The 14433-nt window shown below is 42.5% G+C and overlaps 1 protein-coding gene across 3 annotated transcripts in view; it reads left to right on the top strand.

Moving 5' to 3' along the window:
* musk (muscle, skeletal, receptor tyrosine kinase) overlaps nt 1–14250 on the top strand; it is a 180414-nt gene extending 166164 nt beyond the window's left edge. For all 3 annotated transcript variants that reach the window (XM_043716207.1, XM_043716187.1, XM_043716198.1), the window contains 2 exons: nt 1857–2005; nt 12862–14250. In XM_043716207.1, the coding sequence (XP_043572142.1) occupies nt 1857–2005; nt 12862–13544 (832 nt within the window). In that variant the 3' untranslated portion in view covers nt 13545–14250. The remainder of the gene's footprint in view (nt 1–1856; nt 2006–12861) is intronic.
* Nucleotides 14251–14433: the final 183 nt, after the last annotated feature.

Raw genomic sequence — 14433 nt, 5'->3', positions numbered from 1 at the left:
TCCTCCCACAGTCCAAAGGTGTGCAGGTTAGGTGAACTGGCCATGCTAAATTACCCATAGTGTTCAGGGATGTGTAGGTTAGGTGCATTAGTCAGGGAAAAATGTAAACAAAAAAATAGGATAAGGGAATGTGTCTGGGTGGGAAAGTCTTTGGAGGGTCAGTATGGACTTGTGGGGCTAAATGGCCTGTTTCCACACTGTAGAGATTCTATGATTCGACTCTATTCTAATGTAAACATTACAAATCTAAATGGCTAGCAGGAGTGGAGATTTTAGAGGTTTATGTACAGAAATCTTTGATGGTGGCAGGCCAGTTTGATATGGCAGTTAAAAAAAGATATGTGTGCATGGCTCATCACATTCTGGTCTATACAGAGAGCACCTGAGGAGGATAAGCAAAGATCCTGTTCACAAATTTCTTTATGGGTTTAAATGCAGCTATATTCCTCTAACTCCCAACTTGAGGCTGTACAGAATATATTTGTCTGTGCCTAGTTCATGCACCGGATTACAATCTACATGACCTCAGCCAGGCACTAAATAGAAACTCCATCCCTTCAATGATTATCTGAGGGTGTCTGGGTTTGAAACTGTCAAGCTGTCAGACAGCTGTGCAATATAGGTGACAGAGAACAGGGACTTCTCTGTGGTTCAACTTTATTAAAAGCTCATTAATGAAGTCGGGTCAGGAAGCATATAGGAGAATCTTGATGTAGCAAGAATTTATTTTATGAAACTATTAGAACAGCCTGTTGCTGAAAAATGATCCACTGGAGGAAATAAAATAATATGCAGGAGGTCATCGATATAATTACACTTCTGATGTGCAGTAAATGGCTGTAGCAATAACCCTCTCAAAGATGTTGCATTGAAAAGTTTCGCCTTTAAAATCCATCACCTGACACAAAATTGTGACCAGCTGAAATACCCACCATTTGTTAACTTATTGGATGTGTTTAGCTCTGCTGTTTCAAGTTACACATTAGCCTTGATTTTGTGAACACTCCTGTCTCAAAGTCAAAAGGTTATAGGCTCAAGTTTCACTCCAAAACTTGAGCCAATGCTGCAGTTGCTGCACTGTGGATGGTGCCATCTTATTATAAGGATCTGTCTGGGCACTCATGTAGACATTAAAAATCCCATGCCGCTCACTTCACAGGGGCAATTCTCCAGCATCCTAACCATTCTTTGGTAACTGTGGGCACTTGTTGCATGTAAATTGATTGTTGCTGGTAATGGTGATGACACTTCCAACATACCTTGGCTACAGTTTGTGATGTTCTGCAATCCTAAAGGATGATATATAAATTCAAGCCTTTCGTAATCTCTTTTTAAAGAGTCAACTGCTGTGGAAGTGTCTGAAGTTATACTTATAATTTACAGCCTGATTGAATTGAATCTTTTTAACATCTGACCATTGACCATCATATAACAATCCACTTGTCCTCACAAGTGTTGGACTGCTGTAGCCAACAGAGAGTTTGTCCTACAGTGCGGGGGGGGGGGCACATCCCACTCTCCGTGTCTTTCCCTGGTACCCCTACAGATCCTCTCCTCATCAAAGATTGATCCAATTCCCTCACAAAAGCCACAATTGAATTCACTTGCACTACACTCTCAGGCAGTCCTGCTGTCACCATGGTAACTCTTCATTTTGTGTTTTCTCTTGAGCTTCTATATTCTTCCTAGCGTTCAGAAGTAAAATCTATCATTAGTTAATTAAACAGGGGAAGTAGGACATATGTCAGTAACAACTTTAAGATTTGACCATAAACTCCCTAAGGCTTTAGGCACTGCCTGTTTGTTAATGAGCTGCTCGAGGCCTTTGTTACAATGGTGTGCACTGTTTCCTTTAGAGCCCCTCAGCTGTTGGAACAGGAGACTTCCACCATGGTGGCCGTGAAGATGCTGAAAGAAGAGGCTTCGCCTGACATGCAAGCAGATTTCCAGAGAGAGGCAGCCCTCATGGCAGAGTTTGACCACCCAAACATTGTCAAATTATTAGGTAACTCCAGCTTTCAAAAGCAAAAGTGCAAGCTACAATAATAACTTACATTTTACCTTGTGCCACTCACAAAATATGACATAAGGAGGGTTAGGTTTTAAGGAAAATCTCAAACTGGGAGAAAGTTGAAAAGGCGGAGAAATTTGAAGAAGCAATTGCAGAAAGTGCAGCCTGCAGGCTGCTGAAGGTACGACCACCAATGGGGGAGCCATTAAATTCTGGGATGTGCAAGTGGTCAAAATTGGAGGAGTCTGAAGAACTCTAAAAGCTGCAGAGGAGATTACAGAGGCAGGGAGGGGTGAGGATCTGACGTAATTTAAAACAAGAATGAGAATGTTAAAACTGGAGCACTGGGAAGGAATGTGGGTCAGTGTCATGGCCCACACAGGGAGGATAGCTGAATGGGACTTGGTGTCAGGGCACAGGACACAGATTTTTGCATGTTGCCATTCGGAGGGGAGAACATGGGATGTTGGCCAAGGCAGTGTTGGAATAGTTGGGTCTAGACTAACAATGACCTGCTCAAGGCCATCAGCAGTAGACAATGTCATAAGAAAGGGGTCAATGGGCTAAAATGCTATTCTGCTCTGCTAATTAAAGCCCATGACGTAGTACTTTGGAACATGGCCCAAAGCAACCCCAAACTGGGCCTTATCAATTTCGAAAGGTATTCAAAGTATTTGTCAGAGAAGTTGCTGATTTTATGTTGAGTAGCAGCTGTTCCATTCATGTGCAGAATACTTAGGGGGCCTAAAGCCAGGGATTAATTCAAAAGAGGCTGATGTTTTTTCTAGTATATACGCACAGGGAAGTAAAACATCAGCGAAACTAATATTTCTGCAATGGTGAACAAAGGCCAAGCATTTGCTAGTGATGAGCTCTGTGCATATGGCTAATGAAACCACTGTAGAGTCCAAAATAACTACAAAAGATTTGTAAAGTAACATTTCACATGCTATTAATGTTGCCTGAAATATTTCATTATAGCACACAACTGTGACATGCCCCAAGTGATCTTCTGTGAGTTTAATCTCCACCAGACCTGTGTCCTTGACCCCATGTCTATTTTTTCAGTTCACAATCTGTCCTCTGAGGTGGACGAAATTCAAGAAGGGGTCAGAAGGAATTCTCTCCCTGGTGCCATGACCCAGTGTGTACGTGAGCCTTTCAAAGCTGAGGATTCCGCACATTTTAACTGAGCAAGGAGGGGTAGGGGTCCAATCAGGCTGAATGGACTTACATTTCCTCAGGACATTTCATGAACTTAGAACATCCCAAAGTGATTTACAACTTTCGAAGTGTATCTTTTTCGGAATTGCAACAGCCAATTTGTGCATAGCAAGATCCCACAAACAGCAACCTGACAAAGACCAGATAACTCTGTTTATTTAAATAACATGGTTGAGCAATTAATATGACCAAACAGCAGGAAGACCTCCCCTTAGCTTCATGGGATCTTTACATGATGGCAGGCAGAAACTTGGGATTAGCATCTTGTTGGAAAGACAGCTTATTAAATAGACAATGTAAATTTTCAAGTTGATGTTCAATGCTTGAGAACTCAAACAGCAATCTGTAATTCCACAAGCTGACAATTTGAAACCATTTTATTTGACACATATTTTGGTGGTTAACTGTCCTAGAAGATTGTATCAGTTGCTTAAGTCACACATTTCACAATATAAATCCCACACAGTAATAATGGCTTGAAGTTCTCTTCAGTGTTTGTGAAGATCATAAAATGGGATTTTGAGGATCAACGTTTGGGAGATGCTAAACATTGAAACTGCCAGCAGTTTCAGGAAAATTCCTGTCAATACTGCACATCTGGTTTTGTTTGTTTTTAAGCCTGCCCTGCCTTTGTACTCTAACAAAAAAAAACTTGAGAATCACACAGGAACAAACTAGGCCAATCAAACAACAAAACATGAAGGAGAAGGAGGTCCATCATTCTTGTGTTAGCTGTGGAAATATCCCCAGAAAGGGCCTTGTTTTAACATCTCATCCAAATGAAGACAGAGGGTAGCAGTCCTTTAGTATTAGCCTGGGCAGGGCTAGGTTTATGTTTACGTTTGCGTTTACGTTTATGTTTATGTTCACGCTTAGGGTTAGGGTTAGAATTAGGGTAAGGGTTAGGGTTAGGCAGTGTATTCAAGTCTCTGCAAAGTAGGAGCGAACTACCCAATCGACCATGAATAGTGTACAGTGCCAAGAGTTCAATGATCTCTATGTGATTTTCATCATTGCACTCCAATCTGGTGATTCTCTGCACCCAAAGACCAGAACAAGAAAATAATCCCTTGTGACTCTTCTTTATGATAGCATGTGAAGCTCAGTCAAGACTAGGTGCAGCCCTTCATTTTCCAGTTTTGCCCAAGCTTTATCCAAGACCTAAATTAATTTAATTCCTGACTTTCCTCTCCTGAAGCAATGGCAAGGCAGAGCATGAAAGAGGATGCTTGGCTTGAACTGGAATTGGGTGAAGAGTAGTAAAAGGTGGGCCGATTTCAAGGACCGCCATCTTATGCCACAAGAATGCCAAATGAAATTGGACCTGACATTAGTTTGAGGTAGTCTTCACTCTTCTGCTCCTTAAATAGTTGTTAAGTCACTTTCATGCATTAATGAGCCTGTTTAAGGAAGATGTACTTAGATTGCCTCGAGGAGATATTGGAGAAAGTGAGGACTGCAGATGCTGGAGATCAGAGTCTAGATTAGAATGATTCCTGATTCCTGATTAAGGGCTTTTGCCCAAAACGTCGATTTTCCTGCTCCTCGGATGCTGCCTGACCTGCTGTGCTTTTCCAGCACCACTCTAATCTAGAGGAGATGTTGGACCTGCTCAACTCTTCAGTCTTTCCAAGCATTGACTGGTCCAGCAAACAAGCATCACTTTGAAAGGTTTTGCTGTGAAGCCAGGAGAGGTGGTTAACATGAACTTTGAAATTGGTGCAACATGCTCTTTGAAGCTAGTGAATTGTTTGAGTGAATGGTAGAAAAAATTGCAGAAAGTGTGCAGCTAAGTCAGCATCTGTGGAGAGAAGAACAGAAGTAACAGGCTTAGACTTTTCAGTTTGGGTAATGGCTAATGACTTAGAGCAGGTCAGGATTAACTTCTTAGAAATGCCATTGGAGAGTCTACCAATACTTACAATGAGAAGTAAAGTGAAGCAGGAGAGGAGAATTCAGCTCTGGGGAGGGCTTTGGAGATAAGTCTAAAAGAAGGAGAATAAGCAGTCTAAAACAATAAGTTGAAGAGTATACGAAGGAAACTTCCTTTAGGGTTGGAAAGAAGATTAGAAAAAGAAAAGAATCAGAAAAATAGATAGGCATGGATAATGAATATGCCTCAGTCAGTGTTACATTGTGGATGTGCAATTGTGTGAAGCATTAGGAATTAGTAAACTAGAGACAACCTCTGGTGGCCTGACAAAGTCACATTGCTCCTGAGCTGTGTTGTTCATTATCAAAGTTGAGGAACAGGAGAGTCAAACTAGTGAGGCCTAAACCTGCCCTCATCTGATCATGATTCTTAGCAATAGAAATCTATTTTTTTGATCTCTTACACTAGAGGAGTTAGCAGGCAAACTGGGAACTACCTGTTCTGAATGTTACAGTCGCACACTGCGGGGGTTACATTTACTGACTGCACCTTGCACATCCTACATACAAGAAGAAAAGGTAATGATGTCTTTCATCAGGACTATGATAGGTCATTCATTACAAAGGATAGAAAATACTTGGCTTTGAAATATTCCAATCCTGAATATTCTCAGTCATTCTCACTAGCCTTGGCTTGACTATAACAAAGTGATACAGTGATTCTGTCATTGTGCTTGTCCTGACTCTTTGTACAATCATCCAATTACTCCCATGTCCACTTGCCCTTGTACTGTGGCTCTGCATTTTTAGTTCCTTTATCTGATTCCCTCTCCTGAAAATTACTACTGATTCTGCTTCCACCATCCTGTCACAGTACATACTCCAGATCGCAATTTAACATTTTTTAACAAACTGTTTTTTTTTTAGATTAGATACAGTGTGGAAACAGGCCCTTCGGCCCAACAAGTCCACACTGACCCGCTGTAGCGCAACCCACCCAGACCCATTCTCCTACATTTACCCCTTCACCTAACACTACGGGCAATTTAGCACGGCCAATTCACCTGACTTGCACATTTTTGGACTGTGGGAGAAAACCAGAGCACCCGGAGGAAACCCACGCAGACATGGGGAGAATGTGCAAACTCCGCACAGACAGTCGCCTGAGGCGGGAATTGAACCTGGGTCTCTGGCGCTGTGAGGCAGCAATGCTAACCACTGTGCCACCGTAACCACCCCCACCCCCTCCTCATTATCTTCACTAATTACCTTCACCTTTGATTCATTTGTCAATTATGTTAGTCCCAGAAACCTCGAACAAACTGATAGCAATGTGAAGGTAGCCTGTAAAACGTTCACCGTGAATTGGTTCCATCACAGGACAGTTTGATTTTGTCTTGCCCTCTGCTCAGTGAACATCGATCTTCACATGGTAGAAATGTAATCCCTTTAAACAGCCCCAAAACAGAACCTGTAAACAGGAAGATGAATTTATTCGAGTTGCAGTAGCCATGACATTACAAGAGATAAACAAGACAAAAAGGTTGCCATGTGAAATGATGAACTACAGGAATATTTTGACAATGCCCCACTCCGGGACATCAGTTACTCCCAGGCTCACGTTCTCAAACCACAAGGGAAAGGCAGAGTGCCTCTCTCTTTCCAAAGAACTTTTTTTCATCAATTGGGATTGCAAGCCATGTAATCCACTGATGAATTCACCTCATGAGAAAATGACCATTTGAGGCTAGTGGGACTGGGGCCATGACCTATGTCAGCTGTCGGGGCACCTTTAGGGTTGAATATATTCCTGGACGTTTCATGGTCTGGCTTCTCACTTTCAACTGGACCGCTCCCAAACTTGCATCATTGATTTCCTTTAGGATGTCTCCACTTGCCATGACCAACCAGAAAGCATGCTAAATCCTCTTCACCAATCAAGTAGACGTACCTTGATTGTCAATCAAACACATTCCCTCCACAATCCCAACATTCTTGTAACTAATAACCAGATGTTTAAAAACTAGGTGTGACAAAATTAACCTTAAATTGTTTGATGCCACATTTATGATTGTTTTTCCAGGATTTCCCACAGCAGTGTCCCGGAGATCAATCCTTCACTTCCTAGAAACCCCAGGACAAATCTGGAGAGTTGGGTAACCTTGTGAGAGACAGGGAAGTCACTGGACAAAAGAAAGCAGGCCCTAAATAGGTTTAAATGATTTAGTTTCCATCATTTGAGAAGATTGGAGCTGCATATTAGCAATAATCTGAAAATAGACTATATGTTCCCAAGGTTTCTGTTTTGTTCTACTGGTGACAATGATGTGCTGCCAAGCAACATTAAAACAACACATGGTGATTTATCTGGCAATCAGGGTAGATTATCCCTTGGCTAATCATGTATCTAAATACAATCACATTACAGTACATTCAGCAAACCATGGGAGGCCTTTAAAAAGAACAGTATCTTCCATTTTTTTTAAATGACTGATTATGTGTCTTATCAACAAGCTACAAATAGCTGTAGTGAATGCCAGCAATGCCAAGCTGTTTTGTCTTTATTTTTCCATTAGCTCAGACTGGACCCAGACTCCAAGGTCCCATTTACAAAGATCATTTCCTCCAGGGTTACATTAAGAGTTGCCTCCCTCCAGTTTTTGAGTTATTGAATCGCTTACTGAGTCGCAAATTTGTTGTGAATTCTAAGCAATCTGAGGGCGTTGCTGTGATCCAGTGGGTATATTTCCATTTCTAATCAGAAAAATGTGTGTTCAAACTCCTACTCCTGAGACATTGGCCCCTAATCTAGGTGAGTGCTTCCCATAATGACTAAGGGAATGCTGCACTGTTGAGGGCGACGGTTTCAAGGTAGGATGTTAAACTGATGCACAGTCTGCTCCCTCAGGTGGATGTAAAATATCCTGTGGCATTATTTTTGAAGCAAGGCAAGGGAGTGCTTCCTGGGTCAATATGCATTTCCTTGGCCAACAACCTACCACAGATAAACTGGTCATTTATTTCATTGTTGTGTTAGGTGAGCTTGCTGTATGAAAATTGGCTTCTCTGTTTCTTATATTACAGTGTTGCTCCTGAACTCCAAGCTGGAAAGTGCTTTCGAATATTGTGTGGTTGTAAAAGACTCTTTCACATGAGCTGAGGGTATTACTGGCATTTGTTGTTCAACCCTAATTTCTCTTGAACTGAGTGGCCAGGTAGCCCATTCAAAGAGCAGTTAAGTGTCAAATACATTGTTGATGACTTTAATATCCAGAAATGCGATCACACACAAAGGAAAAGTTTCTCCACCATCAAATGACTGTGACATTTTTTGCTTGTTTTTAAGTATAAACCAGCACCATCAGTGGTTAGCACTACTGCCTCACAGTGCCAGGCAACTGGGTTCGATTCCACCCTCAGGTGACTGCCTGTGTGGAGTTTGCACATTCTCCCTGTGCCTGTTTGGGTTTCTTCCAGGTGCTCCAACTTCCTCCCCACAATCCAAAGATGCACAGGTTAGATGGATTGACCAAGTTAAATTACAGGGCTGAGCAGGCTAGGTGGGTTAACCACGATAAGTGCAGGGTTACGGGATACAGTCGGGTCGAAGGGGATGATCTTTGGAGGGCCAGTGCAGACCTAGTGGGCCGAATGGCCTTTATCAGGACTGTAGGGATTTCATGATCTTCTATGATCTACATCGCCCATACACCAATTGAATATTTACATGCAAAGCCCGTTATGGGCAATGCAAACCATCAAAAGGTAAGGGAGAAGTTGGGAGAGTTAGAAAGGGCTATACCAAAATGGAGTTGGAGCTGTAGATAAAGCACTGGGCGGCACAGTGGCACAGTGGTTAGCACTGCTGCCTCACAGCGCCAGAGACACGGGTTCAATTCCCGTCTCAGGCAATTGTCTGTGTGGAGTTTGCACATCCTCCCTGTGTCTGCGTGGGTTTCCTCCGGGTGCTCCGGTTTCCTCCCACAGTCCAAAAAATATGCAGGTTAGGTGAATTGGCCGTGCTAAATTGCCCGTAGTGTTAGGTGAAGGGGTAAATGTAGGGGAACAGGTCTGGGTGGGTTGCTCTTCGGAGGGTCTGTGTGGACTTGTTGGGCCGAATGGCCTGTTTCCACCCTGTAGGGAATCTAATCACTGTACCCACAGCGGTGCCCACCTCTCCCTAAAGGCATAGAGAGTATTGGTGCAGCCACTTTAAGGACACCCAGGCACCAATGTGTCTGCAGAAGAGGGACAGACGGTCGGCAGAAATGATTCCCTCCACAGCCTGTGACGGGTATATTCCAGATTTGTAAATTGGATCCAAATGTCATCAATTACTGTGATAATATTTGATCCCAGATCCCCAGACCATTAGCCTGGGCTTCTGGATTACCAGTTTGAGACATTATCACTATCTCCACTGGGTGAACACAAGTTCCATTTTTCCTATTGTATAAACCATTGCAGCAAATGTACATTCCAGCTGTTTCAATACGCCCATGGGGATCATCTGCATTCCGAAACTTACACTGCAAAACCTGTTCACTGAAAATAAGAACTAGGGGCAGAAGCTGGCAATTCAGCCTCTCAAGCCTGCCCAGACATTTAATACAATCCTGGCTGATCTCATCTCAGTCTCAACTCCTTCCAGTCCATTCCCAATAACCCTTCAATCCATTAATAATTAAGAATCTGTCAATCTCCTCCTTAAATTTACTCAATGTCCTGGAATCCACGACAGTCTGTGGAAGTGAATTCTACACATTGATGACCATTTGAGAGGAGTAATTTCTTCTCATCTGTCTTAAACCTGCTACCCCTTAGCCTTAAACAATGACTCCTCATTCTAGATTGCTCAATAAGAGGAAACATCCTTTCCATGTCTACTTTGTCAATCACCAATTCTAGGAATTCTTGTTCGTGTCTCTGTTTGGCTTGCCGTAGGATGGATGTGTTGTCAACAATACATAAGGACCAGATACCAAACCACAGAAGCAATCATCCCAATACCCAGAAATGAAGCAGCATTAGAACATTATTTCAATGAACCAGCACAAAGGAACTACAAAGAACAGAGGAAAATCACCTATATAGCATATTCAAAAAGAACGGGTACCCAATGAACACAGTGCGCCGATTTCTCAGCAACAAACCTAAACAAGCAGACAAAACACGTCCAGAAACCCTAGCCACACTCCCTTACATCAAATACATCTCAGAAATGACTGCCAGACTACTCAGACCTCCTGGCATCATGGTAGCTCACAAACCCACAAACACACTAAAACAGCAGCTAGGACAAACCAACAGAGACACGCATGAGAATTCCTAGAAACATGGCATTCCAACAGGAACTCTATCAATAAACACATCGACTTAGACCCTATTTACCACCCTCTGAGAAAAAGAATTGGAAATGACATTACCAGAGGAAATGACATCACCAACCCAAGGAAACCTAAACACATAAATAGAAATCGGGTCATAACACCGGTGCTTAATAGGAGGCTCACTGATGATGTTATGTAGTATGGTGATGAAATGTCTGAAAAAGAGCCTTCCAGCTCAGTGAGCAAACTTACATTCGTATAAATATTGTGACTACAAGAACAGGTCAAGAGCTGGGTATTCTGTGGAAAGTAACTTCTCAAAACCTGTCCACAATATAAAAGGCACAGAGCTATGACAACATCCAAGAAGTTCAACTCTATCTAGGACAGGAAGTGTCTCAAAAGTTCCATATCTTCCAATCTTCTGACTGTTTGTACACTTGTTGTATTCCCAATTCTGACAATTGTAAAATATGGCCCTAGCCTATTACAACCTGAAGCTGTACTTTAGTAACCATGATGGGGAGATGCCCGTGTTGGACTGGGATGGATAAAGTTAAAAATCACAAAACACCAGGTTATTGTCCAACTGGTTTATTTGGAAGGACTAGCTTTCGGAATGCTGGTCCTTCATCAGGTAGCTATTGGCACAGGATCATAGGACACAGAATTTATAGTAAAAGATCAAAGTGTCATACAGCTGCTGCCATGATCCTGTCTCACGAGCTACCTGACAAAGAAGCAGAGGTTTGAAAGCTTGTACATCCAAATAAACCTGTTGGACTACAACCTGGTATTGAGTGATTTTGAGCTATATTTTTAACTTTAGTAATATTGACCCTATTTGCTAATGGGATGTGAGTATCACAGGCTTTATTGCCCATCACTAATTGCCCAAAGGGCAGTTAAGAGTCAATCGCGTTGTTGTCGGTCTGGAGTCACATGTAGGCCACAGCAGATGAGGATGACAGAAACTTGGACAGTGCGGCACTCTCTCAGTACTGCAGTAAAGTGTCAACCTGGATTTTGAGTGGAACTCCCTGAAATGTAACTTGAACCCATAAGTATTTTTTTTACCTTGGGGAAGAATATTATAATTTGAACTATACTCCCTACAGTCTTCGGCACCCAATGGGCAAGGGGTTTTCACCTGAATTCCTTATTGGGTTTATTAGTGTCTGCCTTATTCATATTGCTCTTGCATCAAGTTTTACAAAACATTGCTTTTCAGGTTTAATAACCCTTCTTATTAATGCCTGATGCAGCACTTTCCAAAGCATTTTCATTCAACATGAAAAAGCATTAAGGACAAAATAATTGGAATACAGTGGGGCGCATTAATGTGAACCATCTGAAAAATTAACTTACGATACCAAGTTCAAATGTATGCGGTTGACAACGAATGCAGTGTACTCAATTCCTGTAAGCATTCTATTTATAGCCTGCATTGCACAAGTGTTTTTCATCATAAAATGGATCATATAAATGACAAATAGAGGAGACAGGATTAGGACAAAGAGCAGAATACTCAGGCCAATTCCAGTTGGATTCTGTCAATGAATTCACAATCTTTTAAAACTGGTCAATCTTGAGGTTTCAATTCAAAAAGGAAAGTTCATGTAATTCCAGACTAGGAAGCCCCACACCACAGCATTACAAATAGAGTCAAATTTCATATACTTCACAATCTGAAACCCTCCCAACACGCAGTGAGCAGAAGAAGGGCTGGAAGGGGCTCAGGACAAAATTCCTTCCCCCTCCCACCTCCTATTAAAATTAAGTTATAGCTGTTTAATTTGGACAACAATAAGAATAACCAAACAATAATGTTATTTTTATATTAATCCATCTTCTTGCTGAAGCTATTAGGAATACTGCTTGTTTAAATAAACATCAATGCACAAGTTTGTTTTTAGAGACCTGCTGACTTAAATGGTGGTCTTTTAGAATTAAAGTTTGGAATGGTGACTCATCAAATATTGGAATAATTAGGGACATATAGGGATAATCCAATGTGCTCCACAATAACAACATGAAACAAAATTAAACATTGAGCCATATGAGGAGACAGATGCACAAATGCTCAGTTAAAGAGACATGTTTTTAAAGAGTGTTTTGAAGGATATAGTGAGGCACAAATGTTTAGAATGGGATTTCCAGATCTTGGCCATTTGGAAACGCTGTCCGCCAATGGTGGGGTGATTAAAAAGCAAAATTAGGTAAAAGATTAGAATTAGAAGAGAGTAAAGAACATGGACTGTTTTAGAAAAATTGATAATTTTGAAATCAAAATGTTGCCAAACATAAACCAATGTAGATCAGCGAGCATAGACAGTGATGTGTGAATGAGACTTGGTACAGGTTAGGAGAGGGGCAGCAGTTAACATTGATAACTGAGTGGTGTTTTCTGATATCTCTGAACAGGGGTGTGTGCAGTCGGAAAGCCAATGTGTCTGCTTTTCGAGTACATGGCCTACGGAGACCTGAACGAGTTCTTACGCACGAGGTCAGCCGTTAACATCCGCACCTTAAGTCAGGCCAGTTCCTCGCAGCGGAGTATCGGCTCAGGCATGGACCTGATGCCCCTCAGCTGCGCAGACCAGCTCAACATCGCCAAGCAGATCTCAGCTGGCATGACCTACCTGTCCGAACGCAAGTTTGTCCACCGGGACCTGGCCACACGCAACTGTTTGGTGGGAGAGAACCTGGTGGTGAAGATCGCAGACTTCGGACTCTCCAGGAATATCTACTCTGCGGACTATTACAAAGCCAATGAGAATGATGCCATCCCCATCAGGTGGATGCCTCCTGAATCTATATTCTTCAATCGTTACACGACTGAATCTGACGTCTGGGCTTACGGCGTGGTCCTCTGGGAAATCTTCTCCTCTGGCATGCAACCCTACTATGGTATGGCCCACGAGGAGGTGATTTACTACGTCCGAGATGGAAACATCCTGTCATGCCCAGAGAACTGCCCGCCTGAGCTGTACAACTTGATGCGCCTCTGCTGGAGTACCATGCCATCCGACAGGCCGAGATTTGCAAGCATTCATCGCATTCTGGAGCGCATGCACGAGAGAATGACTGTCGCAGTGCCCGTCTAATCCCCCTGTAACTCTCTATAACTCCAAGTCCTAGATTCCCTGTGAGAATGGCAAGCATTGTGTTGACTGGCCTGGTTGCCATGGACAACAAAAGTGGAGACATAATGTGCCACCAGAACTCACGGAAGCCAACGTTTAGACCACTGCAGAGCTCTCCCTCTCTGAATGTCGTGTTTTATACAGATAACTCATGATCACATAACATTTTAAAGATACCACCCCTCGTGTTCTTTATTCAGGAGTTGCAAATGATTTCATGAGTGATATGACAACATATTGCAAGGGTTTGTGATAGAATAGATAAGGAGAAACTGTTTCCACCAGCATTGGGTTAGTAACCAGTGGTCATAGATTCTAGATAATGTATTTAATCCTTGCTTGGGATATGGGTGTGGCTCTCAAAGCCAGTTTTGGTTAGATATTCTTGATTGTCCCTGAACAGAGTTGCTTGTTGACCCACTTCAGAGCAGAGCAGAGACAAATCACACTGTTGTGGGTGTGAATACAAATGTCAGTCAGACCTGGTAAGGAAACCGGTCTTCGTTCTCGAAAGGAAATGAGTGAATCAAATGGGTTTTTACAACAATTAACTAGAGTAACATTGTCACCACTTGGCAAAACAAATTCAGCAGGAAAACAGATTTATTTTAACCACAGTCAATTGTAATCAACATTGCCCTCAACCACATCTCCTCCACCTCCTACAACTCTGCCCTCAAACTCTGGGCGGCACGGTGGCACAGTGGTTAGCACTGCTGCCTCACAGCGCCAGAGACCCGGGTTCAATTCCTGCCTCAGGCGACTGACTGTGTGGAGTTTGCACGTTCTCCCCGTGTCTGCGTGGGTTTCCTCCGGGTGCTCCGGTTTCCTCCCACAGTCCAAAGATGTG

This window comes from Chiloscyllium plagiosum, chromosome 2 (genome assembly GCF_004010195.1).
Source record: "Chiloscyllium plagiosum isolate BGI_BamShark_2017 chromosome 2, ASM401019v2, whole genome shotgun sequence".
Lineage (NCBI taxonomy): Eukaryota > Metazoa > Chordata > Chondrichthyes > Orectolobiformes > Hemiscylliidae > Chiloscyllium > Chiloscyllium plagiosum.
The sequence above is the reverse complement of the archived record's forward strand: the minus strand, read 5'-3'. Positions and strand labels throughout refer to the sequence as shown.